The sequence below is a fragment of the Scatophagus argus genome, chromosome 21 (assembly GCF_020382885.2).
Source record: "Scatophagus argus isolate fScaArg1 chromosome 21, fScaArg1.pri, whole genome shotgun sequence".
Lineage (NCBI taxonomy): Eukaryota > Metazoa > Chordata > Actinopteri > Scatophagidae > Scatophagus > Scatophagus argus.
In genome coordinates this window covers 4,320,562-4,335,347 of record NC_058513.1, presented here as the reverse complement: position 1 = coordinate 4,335,347, position 14,786 = coordinate 4,320,562, and the positions used below count along the sequence as shown (strand labels likewise).

At 41.3% G+C, this 14,786-nt stretch overlaps 1 protein-coding gene across 9 annotated transcripts in view; it reads left to right on the top strand.

The window, feature by feature from the left end:
- The window catches only part of cacna1g (calcium channel, voltage-dependent, T type, alpha 1G subunit), a 134,211-nt gene that overhangs the window by 82,702 nt on the left and 36,723 nt on the right, over positions 1-14,786 (top strand). For all 9 annotated transcript variants that reach the window (XM_046376693.1, XM_046376692.1, XM_046376690.1 and 6 more), the window contains 5 exons: positions 2,209-2,393; positions 8,506-8,632; positions 10,148-10,273; positions 10,411-10,500; positions 10,748-10,940. In XM_046376693.1, coding sequence (XP_046232649.1) covers positions 2,209-2,393; positions 8,506-8,632; positions 10,148-10,273; positions 10,411-10,500; positions 10,748-10,940 — 721 coding nt within the window. The remainder of the gene's footprint in view (positions 1-2,208; positions 2,394-8,505; positions 8,633-10,147; positions 10,274-10,410; positions 10,501-10,747; positions 10,941-14,786) is intronic.

Genomic DNA, 14,786 nt, shown 5'->3' with positions numbered 1-14,786 from the left:
TATCTTGACTCTGTAGCATGAAATTATATGTTATGGCCTGTGGTTGTCATTTTAAAGGCATGTATTTGTGTGCATTCTTTGTTTAAGTCACCACTGACTTCTGTTCTTAAGTTGACATGGACTTTTAAGTGAACATATTTGATAGGTAGCAATTCTTTAGTGACATCAAACACTGGTTGCTTCACATCGAAACCCCCCCCATCAGCTTTGAAAGGAACAAGATGTGACACATCTGGGTTCACTCACAAACTCACGAAATTTTTTGCATAAGACGGAGAAACCCAAACCAGACTCCGAAAAATGCTCACACACAAAGCTGCAGAGAAAATACAGTCAGCCTAATAGCCTCATGTACCGAAAGCCCCTAAAATACAAAAGGAAGCAGAGTTAGGCGGGAGGAGAGGGAAAAGAAGGGGAGGAATAGAATGAGAGACTCAAACAGACAGCGAGCAGACACAGTGTGCACTAACGCACTCTCAGGGCCGTTTCATAATGCTAAGCGGAGGATTGTCTCGCCAGTATTCAAATGGACCAGCTTTCAATGGAGGTCCGTGCAGGCGTGGGCAGGAGCGAGCGGAGGCAGCGGGGAGGAAAGTTCATGGGTGTCACTCATTCAAAGTCTCTGTCTCTATTTTTGGTCTCAGTGCACTTGGGCTCACAAACACGGGCCTACACACACACACACACACACAGAGCACTGGGCGTATCATTTTATTTTTAAATAATGTCTTTAGGTGTACTGCAAAAACACAAGAGATGTTTGGTTATCAGCTAAACATCTCACCTAATTAAATTATTATTATTATTATTATTTTTTTTTGGGGGGGGGGGGTTGAGGTGCTATTTAATTCAATCTGCATTAATTAACATATTACCATTATTATAATTAACATAGTACTGGGAGAACTATTAACATATTTTATCTCCAGATGTTGGAGTAACATAATGTAAAAATGCACAATTACAAGTAAAAGTCCAGAGTGCAAAGATTTTAAGTTAAAGTCAGTGATGAAAAGGAAAAAAGAACATTTATTTCAGTGCTGGAGTGCAGTTTTCATGTAATTCTGTCCCACTAGGACCCTTTTTACTCCAGTGCATTTATATGATATATTAAGTTAATGTTTACGCATTAAACATTAGGATTTTACTTAAGCAAAGCATCTGATCAAGTTCTATAATGTGAAAACACTTTTTGTTTCCCCTCACAAAAAACAGAATTAGATTAAAGTCTAAAAAATGTATATAAACTTGTGCAACTGAACTTTGTGTATTTCTTCTTTGTTGCCTCATTAATCACCTTACAGCCTATAAGATTCGTCTTGTGACCCTTTGAAGGGGTCCCCTGTATAATTAAAATTAACTACACCTCAACCAGCTACAACAGTAACATGCTGCATACTGATGCATCAGTATTAATAAAGATGTAGTATAATAACATATCAGTCACCAGTATGAGTTGAAATGCAGGACCTTTACTTGTAATACAATATATTGTTTTATCAGTACTTTTACTTATGTAAAGAATCTGAAAAGTCTGTCTGAGCTTCAAAGTGACCCATCTGTGCTGATAAAGTTTGATGCGCCTCTTTAATGATTCTCCTGCCTAATTATTCACATACAGTATGTACCATTATGCATTGATTAGCGTTGACTAAGTCCACCCCCCCCCACCCCCCTTTCTTACTCTTTCCTCTTTTCAGTCACATTAGGTATATAGCAACACATAAATAGTTCTAAAATAGTTGTCCTGATTTAATAAACCTGAGCTAAAAAGCACAAAGCCAGCCAGTCTCTGTTATTTTCTGAAATGCAGATCACTAGATGGGCAGAATAAATGATGAGTGGAACCTATACAATTACAAATTGGGTTTGGAAAATGCTTGCAGCTTTTATCATCTTCGCCGGCAATTTCCAAGTAAACAATCTCTGCAAAGTCAATAAACTGTGCATAGGATATTAAGCATGGACTTTGAATAAGTACAAAAAAATGGCTTCATAACAAACAAATCTGCAAAACACACAGACAAGAGTGGATATTGAATTACTGATTTGTCTATAATTTTATGCCACTTACACAGGATTTCATATAAAATTTTAAATGTATCCCAGGCAAATGTAACCACAGCAATTTACTCATTGTGTCGTCTGCTCAGCATAGTATCTCTGTCTACTATATATCGATATCTGTTATGTCTCGTTTATGTTCAGATCGTAGCTTTGGGCTGGTGTTTCGGGGAAAAGGCCTACCTGAGGAGCAGCTGGAACATTCTGGACGGGATGTTAGTGATGATCTCTGTTATTGACATCCTGGTGTCTCTCATCTCCAATTCGGGCACCAAGATCCTGGGCATGCTCCGAGTGCTGAGGCTGCTGAGGACCCTGAGGCCGTTACGGTAAGTGGCTCTCGCAGGGACGAACAAACATGCTGAGAAGACGAGACAGCCACCCCGGATACTGCTGAGGGGAACGAAATAAAGTCTTACTTTTTATATTATATGATCTTAAAGAAATCACTAGCTGGACAAACATGGTGGCTAATTTTAAGAAGTCAGTATCTTCATGTCATGGAAGTCATGGGACGATAAAAGCTGCCTGATGTGGATGCTTTGTTTTAGAACGGAGGTGGAAACAAACAGAGCTCTGACATGTTCCACCTTTTGGCGCTTTTGGGATATGTGCGTGTATTTTTGTATGTGTGTAGGCATTTGTTTTAGTGCACATTTATGCCTGTGTTATTGTCAGCATGTACACTATTGCTCAGTAATGTTTATTTGGGCAAAAATAAGGCGGAAATCACCAATTTGAGGACTGTATTTGCACTTACGTCTCCAAATATATGTGTGTGTGTCCTTTTTTAATGTCAGACAGGTTCCTCATGTGTGCTTGCTGCATTAGTTTTAGCCCCAGTGTGTGTTTGTGTGTGTCCCATTTGCATGCATGTGGCCTCACGCTTGACTTGACTCACAGCCACATGCTTGGCGTCTCATCTCGGGAATGTGAGCTCTCAGGGCTTTGCCCTCTCTTGAATATTTATCACAGTTCTTAGCAAGAGCAGGAAAATCAAATATTAATTTTCATTCTGCCAAATTTACCCACTAAGCATGGCTCTTTTCTGTATTTTTTCTTTTAACTTTCATCTTTGACATGAAATTGAAATCTTACACACCCCCTGCCTTCAATGTATTACTTTCTGTCACACAGCAGATCAATCAGTTGATCAACTCGCCCCAAATTAAACAAATTTTTTTTATCTGCTTTTCTGCTATGTTCAGGAATACTGGAACAGACTTTCAGAACATGCAAACATCAGTGATGAGTGGTGACTGTTACAGTCTTAACAGGAAAAATATTAAAAATTATTAAAATATTAAACCCAATTAGTCAGCCAGAAAGATTTTAATGTGAATGTAGAATACCAGTAGTATTGATGTTTGGCATCTAACCTGGTCGCTTCCTGTGATTAAGCACTCGTAAGAGCCCAGCAGGAAGTGGGAAGTCACAAACCTTTGCTCCTCAGGCTCGAATCTACAGGTGGATGCAGGGGTGGAGATGGGGCAAGCAGCAGCATAGCTTTCTCAACTCAGGGTGTTTGCTGATACAAGCTACCAATCAAAGTCAAATCTAACAAATTTTAATCTGTACACCTACTTGGGTAGAGCTCCTAGGTATATTTTCTGGTGTGGCACTGAAAATTGAGAGGGAGTGCAGGAGGAAACAGAGCCAACAAGTGAGTGAGTGAGTAAAAAGCTACTAATACTTCATTTAACATGCTGAAACATAATTCAGAATTTGGTTAAGTATGCCACTCGTAATTAATTACAAGCACGTTGATCAGAAGTGAAAATGTTAATGTGACATTAGAGAGTGTGCTTGCTGTCAAACAAGGGCCTTTCTAATTAGATCTGGTGCAACTGTGACAAACCGAGCGCCTGAAAAGAGCACCTCATTTTAACTGCTGCTGAATCTTCTGTCTCCAAATTATTCTGCTGTTTGCCCTCTCTTATTTAATCCCCAGAGGGCCATGAGGCTAAGGCTGCATTAATGTCGAGTATGGAAGGTTTTAAAGTCAGATTAGAAAATATGTAGCAATTACAGGAGAAAATTGGACAAATTTTAAGTTTGGGGGAAGTATTCCCAGGAGCAAAGGGCAACCACTTCTTCTCTCAGGAGAGACGTCTTCAGTTTGAGAAAAATGTAAAGTGACAGAGAGAGAAAAATGGGATTAGGACTGCATGAAGACAGGCAGAGAGTGAGCAAGGGAGGAACAGGAGACGATGGAAAAAGAAAGAGGAAAGAGCCGAGCTTGGTTGTCTCTCTCGCTCCCCTGAGGCTGCAGATGAGTTACGAGAAAGCAATACTGTAAAATCATTTTTAAGGTTGTTATTAACTTTCAACCCAAACAAGTAGCACAGCATTTAAAGGCTGCAGCATATTAAAGTGTAAGTGTGCTGCTGGGTGTACTGCATGGCTTGTACAGCAGGTACTTTAAACTCTGATAATTTAGCCTGGTGAACAAATGCCATGCTTGTGGAGACATGGAGTTGCATTTCAGTAAACTCATTGTTTGACTGAAAGATGGCAGGCATTACCACATCTTCTCCTTTATGCCATGTGGTTACATTTGAATTTCTCATTTTGATCTTTTAGATCAAAATGTTTAGATGTTTCAGATGCAGTGCCAGAAACTACTGCTAGTGTATATGGTGGCTATAGACTAAATATATAGCTTAGTGTCTCTTCTTTTTTAACCACATGGTGAACTACTTCTTAAGATATCACAGCCAATAGTGAAACACAGCCTCTCTCACACACACATCTGATATGATGGTGGTCTGAAAAAACAGCATTGTCCAAATCTTTCTGTGTGGCATATCATCAGGATGCCATGCTAACGGAAAATGCTAGACAGCTTTTTTTCAACTGCAGACCAGTAGGACATATTTATATGGTACATTATCATATAGTTTGCAGAGTTATAAAATCAGTCGGTAAAATTTCCTCATCACTCAAATACATATCTTCATCATCATCAGTGGAATTCAATACAAGAATAGTTTAATTCAATAGCAATAGTAAACAAATCAAGTTAAAGTCAGGCTCTAAACAACAAATATATCATTTTCTTTCAGTAAAGAGCCTGTTTGTTAGATGTGTGATTTTAAAAATGTATAATTACATGTAATTAAAAAAATGTGATGTCACCACAATAGGCTGTAATGACTTTGAGAATGATTTTTCCATTGTTTCATTTTTCATGGGTGAAACTTCTAAGCCAAGAAGTTAAAAACTATTTTTCTCCATACTGTGTGTCAAACGGTTTGACAGGCACATTCTGGAGAAAAACAGTTACGAGGCAGGCACAGCTTTGTCACTCGTCGTTCTTCTGTGTGAGTTTCAATATCAGCTTGTTGTCACTGCAGCTCGATTGTGGCAGACTGGCGCTCGCTGGCTCTTTGAATTAAATATGAGCTTGTCTGTGTTTTCCCCTCTGGCAGCGCAGCGCACGTGGGGTTCACACGGGCGCCACCGTCAGCATAATCTTGAGTTGCCTGCTACATGTGTTTGTGTGAGGGTTGTTGCAGCAAACAGGTGACTTTTGGCGAGTGTGAATGTGTTTGTGTGCGTGAGTCTGTTCCTCGTTAGAGATGACCGGCACTGGATTGCACAAGAGAGGAGGATCCACGGGGGTGAACATGAGAGTGCGCGTGTGCGTCTGACAGAATGATGCATCGTTTTTGTTTAACAGAACACACACACACACACACACACACACACACACACACACACCTCTGCAGCCATTCATCAAACCTACAACCTGAGCGGAGGGCCGGCCTCAGGGAAGCCCAGACATTAGTACCCTGTGTCACCAAATGGCACTTTTATGTCAGCCAACACCACCTACACCTCGTTGACAGTTCAGCTGCAACTCCTCCACACTGGCGCGTGTCCATTAATTGTACCTGCCACCCAACAGACTGATCTAAACAGCTTTGTGGTGTTTGTGAGGTCATGGCTGGCCAACAGGTTTCTTTATTGATAACCCCCCCCACACACACACACACCCCCGTGGTTGACCCCTGTCGACTCAGCCTTTGAGCTCATCTATCACTTGATGATGATGTAATTATCCTAAGGCTTCCACAGGGTAGTTTATGTGCCTTCTCGCTTAGTGTGTACATTTGTTTGACCCTCACGCCTTGTGTGTGACACCGCTGATGGTGTCGCCAATTAACTCAGGGCCTGATTCTTCAGTGTGCCACCTGAATTCTCTGGCCCACGGTTTACATTTCGCTCATTTGTCGGCGGGTACAAAAACAGCGAGTGGTAAAGTTTGACAGCTGAAAGGGAAGGACGGCTGTGGGTTGAAAAAGAGGAGAGTGGGAAGAGATTTACACAGCAAGGTGGAAAGAGAAACAAAGTTTAGACAAAAAAGTGAGAAAACAGTAGCTGCCTGATTTTTTATTCCCTTTTTATCCCTGCAACTCCCCAGCCCTCCTCCCTCCATTCCCTGTTTCAGCCTCCCCACGTCTCTTAATTACACCCAGTGTTTGTGCTGTGGGAACAAGCCTGCCACTTACTGCCTTACTTGTTGTTCTCTTTCCTAAGTGTGAGGGATATACTGGTAGAGGAGAGAGAGATGAGTATTGCATGTGTGCAGGTGTTGTGCATCGCAGCAGAATCCTTCCTACTCCTTTGTAGAGCACACAAAGGACACACTGCGAACTGCTGTGAAATTATGCAGAGAGATAGATTAGAAGAAGCGAGCGCTTACTCCCCTCCCCAGCTCTCTCCAGCCAGCTCCTCCTTATCCTTTCTTTTTTATGTCATATGCAAATAGACTTTACGGAGAAGAGCCCATCGCAGTGTGTGTCCTTCACACACCGCATCATCAGAGTGTATTGACTCGTAATAAGAAGCTCGTCTCTCCTGCGTTTCCCTCCTTAAGCCTTTTCACTTCGGCACATTTGTTAGAGTGGATCTCAAAAAGAGAACATGATGTAAAGAAGTGGAGAGGTTGACTTGGGGTTTTCATATGCAAAGCAGCAATGTGTGGAAACATCTCTTTGTACAGGTAATGTGTGATCTGAGCCACTGAACTGAGAGAAGATGAAATCTGCAAACTCTCTGACCTCACCAGCAAGTATCTTATTTTTTCTTTCTTTGTAATTCCACTTTTATGGCATCTATTTTATTCTTAAACTAATTTTATAACTCTCTCTTTTTTAGAGAGACAAGCGCAGAATGGCATGTTGGTCTAGATCAGGAGCTAAACATTTGAGCTAAAAGGATACATTCAATGAACATCTTCAGCGAGTCTTTAGTGCTTTGCATTTCTATTTAACTGTAAAAATATGAGTCAGCATTGCTCGAATTGAAAGGTAAACTATTCTCCAGACAAATATACTGAAACTGGACTCAGATCCCCTCCTGGTCAATGACTTCAATGCAAACGTGTTCCCATACCACCATAACTGCATCAGTCCTAATATGCAGATACAGTTCTTGAACAATAGTACCCTCTATAGCTCAGTGCTGGTACTGCAGTCCATAGCTTTTCAACAGAACATCATGAAAGGCAGTGAGGTGCAAAGTGATGAGTTGTAGCTATACGCTCGTTATTCTCTGATCAAGGCTATTGATCAGTGGCCTTGGTCAGCCCTGGCCTTTTATTATCTCATGTCTTCTCTTAATGTGCTATTGACTCTCCCTTCACTCAACTGTCTGCTTGGAAGAAAAGATACGATGAAGACAAAGACTGATAGTCAAAGGCAGAGCAGATTATCACCTTGACAGCCTCTTTGACTGTGTAGCATTGTTATTCTCTTGTAGACTTTTTAAAGTATTATCTTATCTATCACATTGACTTTGGGGTGTATGTGAGCGTGTGTTTGTGTGTGTGTGTGTGGTGGGGGAGCTGTTGCATCTTGCTCATGCATGCACATATACACACAGTGCAAAAGCCTGTGTGCTGTCAGAGCGTGCGTGCTGATTTTTTTTGTACTATATGTGCGTCTGTGTTTTACCCTGCTGGAGAAGCTCAGCTGCAGTGAAGAACCATGCCGGGAACCATGCTGGCACTAATTAAACATCCTCATCAGTCCATTGGCTTAATTAGATATGTCTGTTTCCTTCATTGCAGAAATGGAATTAAACTGAAAGGTGTGAAAGAGAGAAAAAAGAAGAGCAGTGAATAAATGAAAGGTTAAGTTTTCTTGAAGCCAACAAGTGTTTTTGCTTTGACAAGTTCTAAAATGTGTGAAAATGAGAAAAAGGGTTTCTGACTGTGGTCAAATAAAAAAAAACAACGGAAATAAAGGGGTTTATGTGTGTAGAAGTGTGTGTGCAGACAGGGTTATGGCCTGAGGGTGTGCTGGGGTTGTGGGTTGGAAGGCTGCAGGCGTCCTTGCTCCATCTGGTATGAGCTGTACTGTAAATGCCCCACATATACACACTCAAACACACATACAGGCAGTGCACTAAAACCTATTATATGCTGTGTTCCAGTGTGATCAGCAGAGCCCCGGGGCTGAAGCTGGTGGTAGAGACCCTGATGTCGTCACTGAAGCCCATCGGCAACATCGTGGTCATCTGCTGCGCCTTCTTCATTATCTTTGGCATCTTGGGAGTACAGGTGAGAGGGGAGACTGGGCAAAGGGGAGGACAGAAATAATGAGAAAAGAAAAAGGCAGTGAGACCACAGTCTAGTCGGCCATTACACCGAAACATTATCCCTCCTCCTTGTACGCTGCAAGAATTTGACTTGTGACAAATATTCCCACAATTCTTCACTTTCTCCTGTCCCATTTTAGTAGTATATACATCAAAAAATCTCAGCAGAAAAATAGTTTTTCCATGCACTCTGTACACTATAACTCACATGCTGGGATAATTATGTATGCTCATCTAGTCGCAATGGAGGTTTCATGGCTAACAGCCCAAGGTTCAATCTATACCAACGAGCTCTTTGCCCTTGGCGTAGTTCAGACTTCTGCTATCCGTCATCAGCATGTTTATGTCCATAAACCATCTGTCTGCAAAAATAAGTGTCATGAAGGGTTAATGGCTGTGACGATACCAAGAGGCAGTGACTGTCGCTCATTAAAAGACGTCCATGGAATTCACTGCACTGCCCTTAACCTTCGGCATTGAAAATATTTGAAATGTTGCCAGCTGGGTGTGGTCACTCAGTGACCTACATTTTTTCTTACATATTTCTGATATACACCAAGAGGCTATTGCTGTATTTTGTAGGCTTTAAGTTGACCATCAGCTCAGCCATTACCCTAACGATATAACCCAAACCTGTTTAACTGACATAGCCTGACTGGATACTTTGCCAGGCCGTGTTCTCAGGAAAACAGATTCATTGTATTGTCTCAGATTTTTTTTTTGTTGTTGTTGTTAAAGCTAAGGTGGTAAGGATCTATCATGATACATATGCATTCTAAAAATGTAAATAAATCCTGTAAATCGCTTTCTTGACAAGAGTTAGATCAGAAGGTTTATGCCTTTCTGCTGTTTTCTCCACCCTGTTGAGAAGACTGATCCCTGTATCACCAGCGGTGTTACGTCTCTGTGGTCTACTGCTGAGCTTCAAGCTGGTCTTAGAGCCGCTGGAAACCAACCCACTTTTTATCAATAATAAAACAAAGATATTGCCCAACTGCAGCTCTCCTGTGCATGGATAAAAACAAAACAACACAAGAAAATGACTTATCGGGTTCCTCAGCAAATTTTTGAAATCATATGAAGCTTCTGGATATGAGATGTACAGTATGTACTTATTTAAATGCATGTAAAGAAAGTGGGGAAGTGTGTCTAACTCTTTTAACATATGTATTTGGGAAAATGAATATTGTTTTAAGATAGACTTGAACAAAGTTGAAATAACTTACCAGCATTTGTAACTGTAATATGTTAGACTTCTGCAGCTATGGAAGGACAAAAAAAAAAAAAAAACATTTTGGAAAATCAATAGTGTATGCATACATGAAGTACTACTGAAGTACTACCAACTAAACTGACCTATTTTGACCCCTCTCTCAATTTCTGAAACCAAACCTACTGCAGAAAGCATACTGTAGTAATGTATTTTCTGTTTGGATTCATTGGAAAGTAAAGGATGTGTATGTCTTTGTCTTCCCAGCTGTTCAAGGGGAAGTTCTTTGTTTGTCAGGGAGAAGATGTAAGGAACATTACCAACAAGTCAGACTGTTTGCTGGCCAAATACAAATGGGTCAGACACAAGTACAACTTTGACAACTTGGGACAGGTGAGGCCTCAGAAATGTCCAGATTTCTGATCATAAAAATAAACAAATATTTTGCTGAATGGCTGCAATATGAAGTTTATGGAAGTCTATTAGTGCTGTATTTCTATTTCATCCCTTCTTCTCCTTCTCTGTCACAGGCTTTGATGTCTCTGTTTGTTCTGGCGTCAAAAGATGGCTGGGTAGATATTATGTATGATGGACTAGATGCCGTAGGAGTGGATCAACAGGTTAATACATTCAAACTTTCTCATCTGTATACAGAAACACTCATGACGCACATGTAAAATACACCCAGAGTACCAGAGCACATTTTGTTTGGCTACAGCCAAAGAAAATCATTTTAGGCAATCCACCCAAAATTATGTACTAATATTGTCTGTTCACAGTCAATATGACTTTAACAACTACATAAAGTAAAAGAGGGCTTCTACTGTAAATCTTTATAAAATTGTTTGTTTTCTGTGTATGTTTCAGCCAATTATGAACTATAACCCATGGATGCTGCTCTACTTCATCTCCTTTCTGCTGATCGTGGCCTTCTTTGTGCTCAACATGTTCGTTGGTGTGGTGGTGGAGAACTTCCACAAGTGTCGGCGCCACCAGGAGGCTGAGGAGGCCAAGCGCAGGGAGGAGAAGAGACTGAAACGCATGGAGAAAAAGAGACGGAGTAAGGAGAAGGAGCTGGCTGGTCGGTAGTCTTTCCACTTCTTTCTGAGTCCTGCTTGATTTGAGCTTGAACCTTTTTTTTACATTTTGCTTTTTGATTTGGTTTGGCCGAAATCAGAAGAACGCAATTAGTGAGCTAGTACCAACTACTCTGCGGTACAACCCTCCTCTTTTCCTTTCCCGGTAGACCCTCTGCCTAGTTTTTCTTGCAGTCCGGTGGCTATCTTTTCTGGCTCTGCAGACTCTGTTGCAGACTGTGGAGGCTCCTCTTCAACTCTAATATCAATTTTACCAAGTTGGATGTTAAGAAAAGCTTCCATAATCAGCCACTTTGCAGAGCTAGGGCAGCTGACCGCTAATTTTAGCCCCCCTTCCTTACCCTCCCCCTTCCTTTGCCTGGACTACCATAGACGCCGTGCTTGGGATGGCCCCTTGGAGCATGCCCAGTGAGTGCTGACAGACGGGGCTTGCATGGTGGTGGGTATATGGAGCTAGAGGGAGGGGGAGTTGTTGATAATTTAATCGCCCTAAACAAAAACAAGACAACCCCCCTCCCTTCCCCTCTTCTGCATGTGGTTTAGTACAGCCGCAGGGGCAGGGATAGACTAAAATCTCAGAGAAAATGAAGAGTCTCTTTGGTTTTCCTGTAGCTAAGATCTGAGATACTGCGAGAGATTTAGCTAATTCCTGTTCCTGTCTGTTCCCCCTCCCCTTCGGCTGTATAGGAGTTGGTGACGAACTGCTTGGTTTGGTTTTTATTCTTTCCACTGCTTCCTAAAAATAAAAATACAGGTGCTAGCTCAGCTAGCATTACGCTTTTTGTGGATTTAGTGCCTAAACTTAAAGTGTTTCACTCACATAATCCAAAGGCACTTTTTAAAAAAATATCTACTAGGAGCAGTGGACACCATTCATTTCTTAAAGCTGAAATAGTAAATTCCTTTGTTTCCATCTACATGACATGATAATTTAATTTGAGAGGAATGTTTCTGTCCAACTCTTGAGAAATACAGATAGAGACTGATCTTCCTTTTTCAGGAGGCGTCTGCCAAGGGTATCCGACCAATCGAGAGACTCTTCCACACCTTTGCACACTCGGTCCAACACGTACACATTATATCACAAGGTTTTGAAATCACACAAAATCCTTTATATTTCTGACTGTGTTTAACTGAAGTATGACTTCTTTTTTTGGGGCTTTGTATTTTTTTGCCACCTTTTCATGCGGAGTACTGTTTAGGGTGAAGAAGCGGCTATATTTATTAGCAAAATAGCAACACAAAAAGGCAGGCGCTTACTGTTGTAACTCGGTATGATACACTTTCTAAGGTGGTTGTAAATGTCTTCTTTGGTTTAAGAGACAACAGCTTCCCAATTGTGACAAAACAAAACCCCCATGAACTGGACTCAGAATCACTGGAAAGACGAAACGTAGGAACATAAACCAGCTTAATCTTTCATCGCTTCCTTCTGGCCTTACTCCATCCTTCTTTCCCTCTTTCTCTCTCTTTGCCTCTCTCCTGTTTCTAACTCTCCATCCTTCCTTCCTTGCTTTCTACTGCTTCTCCTTGACTAACACAGTCTCATTCCTCTAGATTTATTGGTTCCGGGGGTGAGTTGGGCCCTCTCTGAAGGCACACTGAAAGGTACAGAGTTTCCAGCATGTTCTGTGTGTCCCTTTAAACCCCCACCACCACCACTGACCACGACCACCCACCATGGTGGCTAGGGTTCTAAGTTCAATGATCACGGGAGGTAGGGTCCCATCCCGCGTCCCCGCCCCCTGCCTCTCTCCCATCAGCCCTCAGTCCGCTGGATATGCTGTTACCTGTTTTTTCTGTTGTGGCTTTGTCTTTCACAGCTCTTTCACGCTGTCCTCGATCCATCCACCGTCCACAGCACTGCACCATCACCGCTAAAAAAAGAGGACTCTTGCCTAGTTATAGAAGCAGGGTAACTGAGATAGACATTTCAAGACAAGGAAAGGAAACTGTAGTCCCATTCAGTTCTTTCAGGAGACATCTTTTCTGTTTGCTGTGATGATCAACCTGATGATATTGCTATAATGAAGTGTGATAAGGCAAGAAACATCTAGCAGGTTGTAACAATAATAAAGTTTTGACAATGCTTCAGTACAGACCTTAGTTTAGTAGGTTAGCATGCTAACATTTTTAATTAGGCGTGAACACAAAGCACAGCTTAATTTTAGTAGGTATTTGGTCATACACTATGATGTTGGGCACAGTGAAATGTTGAGTCATGATGAGTCATTAAGATTCATCCTCTGGCAACAAAGAACAACTGTACCAAATTTCCATCCCGAAGATATTGAGATGTTTCCTAGATTAGACGAGGTCACATTTTTGACTTTCTTGTGGCTCTAGGTAAAAAGTCAACAGAACACCAAAATCATGGTTGTTAAGATAGTTAATGACAGATGGGCAATGTTTATGAGTTTATGTAATCATTTTACTCCTGACCATGTTTTCCTTCAAAATAAGTTTGGCTTTGCCTGTCTGATTTGCTGAGGATGAAGTTATTATCACAAATGGGAATGGTGGCCAGAGTTCTAACAATGAGACTCAACTTATGATAACTCTGAATTATTCTTTAAACATGGCTGACTGCGGTATCGCGCTCTCATTGTGTCTTGTAATTTTAGCCCAAAGCAGTTACAGTAGATCAGATCCAGAGAGACTAGAGAGCTTCTTCAGGGTGTCCAGCAGATGCTATCTTTGATGAAAAGATTCTTTCTCTGTTGCTAACTTTATCTAATAGCATCCTCTATTAAAGGTCACTGGCCTCCATTAAAGAGCAATGGACCACAAAAATTCAATCAGGACCATTCTGTTATTACACACTATTATTCTCATGAGTCTGGGCTTTAAAGCTTAAATTAAGACAACCAGTGGCAAAATGTGTAAATATACTGACAATTAATTAAATTACAGCAAAGTTTTGTAGCTGTAATCCTCACAGTTAAGGCTCCAAATAGCTTGTTTTACTTACAAAGATAACTTAAATAGATTCTGTGGTGGAAAACAACATTTATTCCTAGTTTGTGAGATGTACATCAGTAGCATACCAATATTAAGTCATGATCTAAAATTAAATAAGATCACTTGCCAAACTGCATAAATTTATCTCGACCTAACAGCTGATTTACTACAACACACTGTGTACAAAGGTCACAGCAGTACAAGTTCTTATTAAGCAAGACCACAGCAGGTTCGTTAACAGCAGTTGGCTCTTGTTGGGCATAAAGGTCACCTCTGGTTTGCTGCGGCCAACCTGTTTCCATGGCAATCTGCTTAAGGTATTATTATGATTGGTGGGAGCTGCTGAGAGGCATGTTAGTAAATGACAAACCCCTTCCCTAAATCTGCATTCTGAAAATTTGTATGCGTGTGTGTGTGGTTTTTGCACATCAATGACCAGGTGCAAAGTTTGTTAAACGGGCACATTCCTAGAAGGTAGACTTGACCGTGCTAGATTGTATTTGTGTTTGTGTGTGTGTGGATGCAATATGCGAGCATGTCCGGGAGCAGATGGTTGCAGAACAGGTTGTAAAATATGCAGGAGCAGCTCTCATCCCCAAATCCCCTCTCCTCTCGGTCTGGAGGCCTCTCTGAGAGGCGAGCAGGACCCTAAACCCCTCTGTTGATCCTATGCAGCATTTCACAATTGCTTGCAGTATTTTGATATTGTTATCCAAAGGTAATTACAGAAGTGCCATGGGTACAAAACACTCATAAAATACAACATCCACACACAGTGTGATTGTGTTAGGATGGTCGACACTGAAAGAATAAGGTGTTTGTGTGTGTGTGGGTGTGCAAGCATGCCA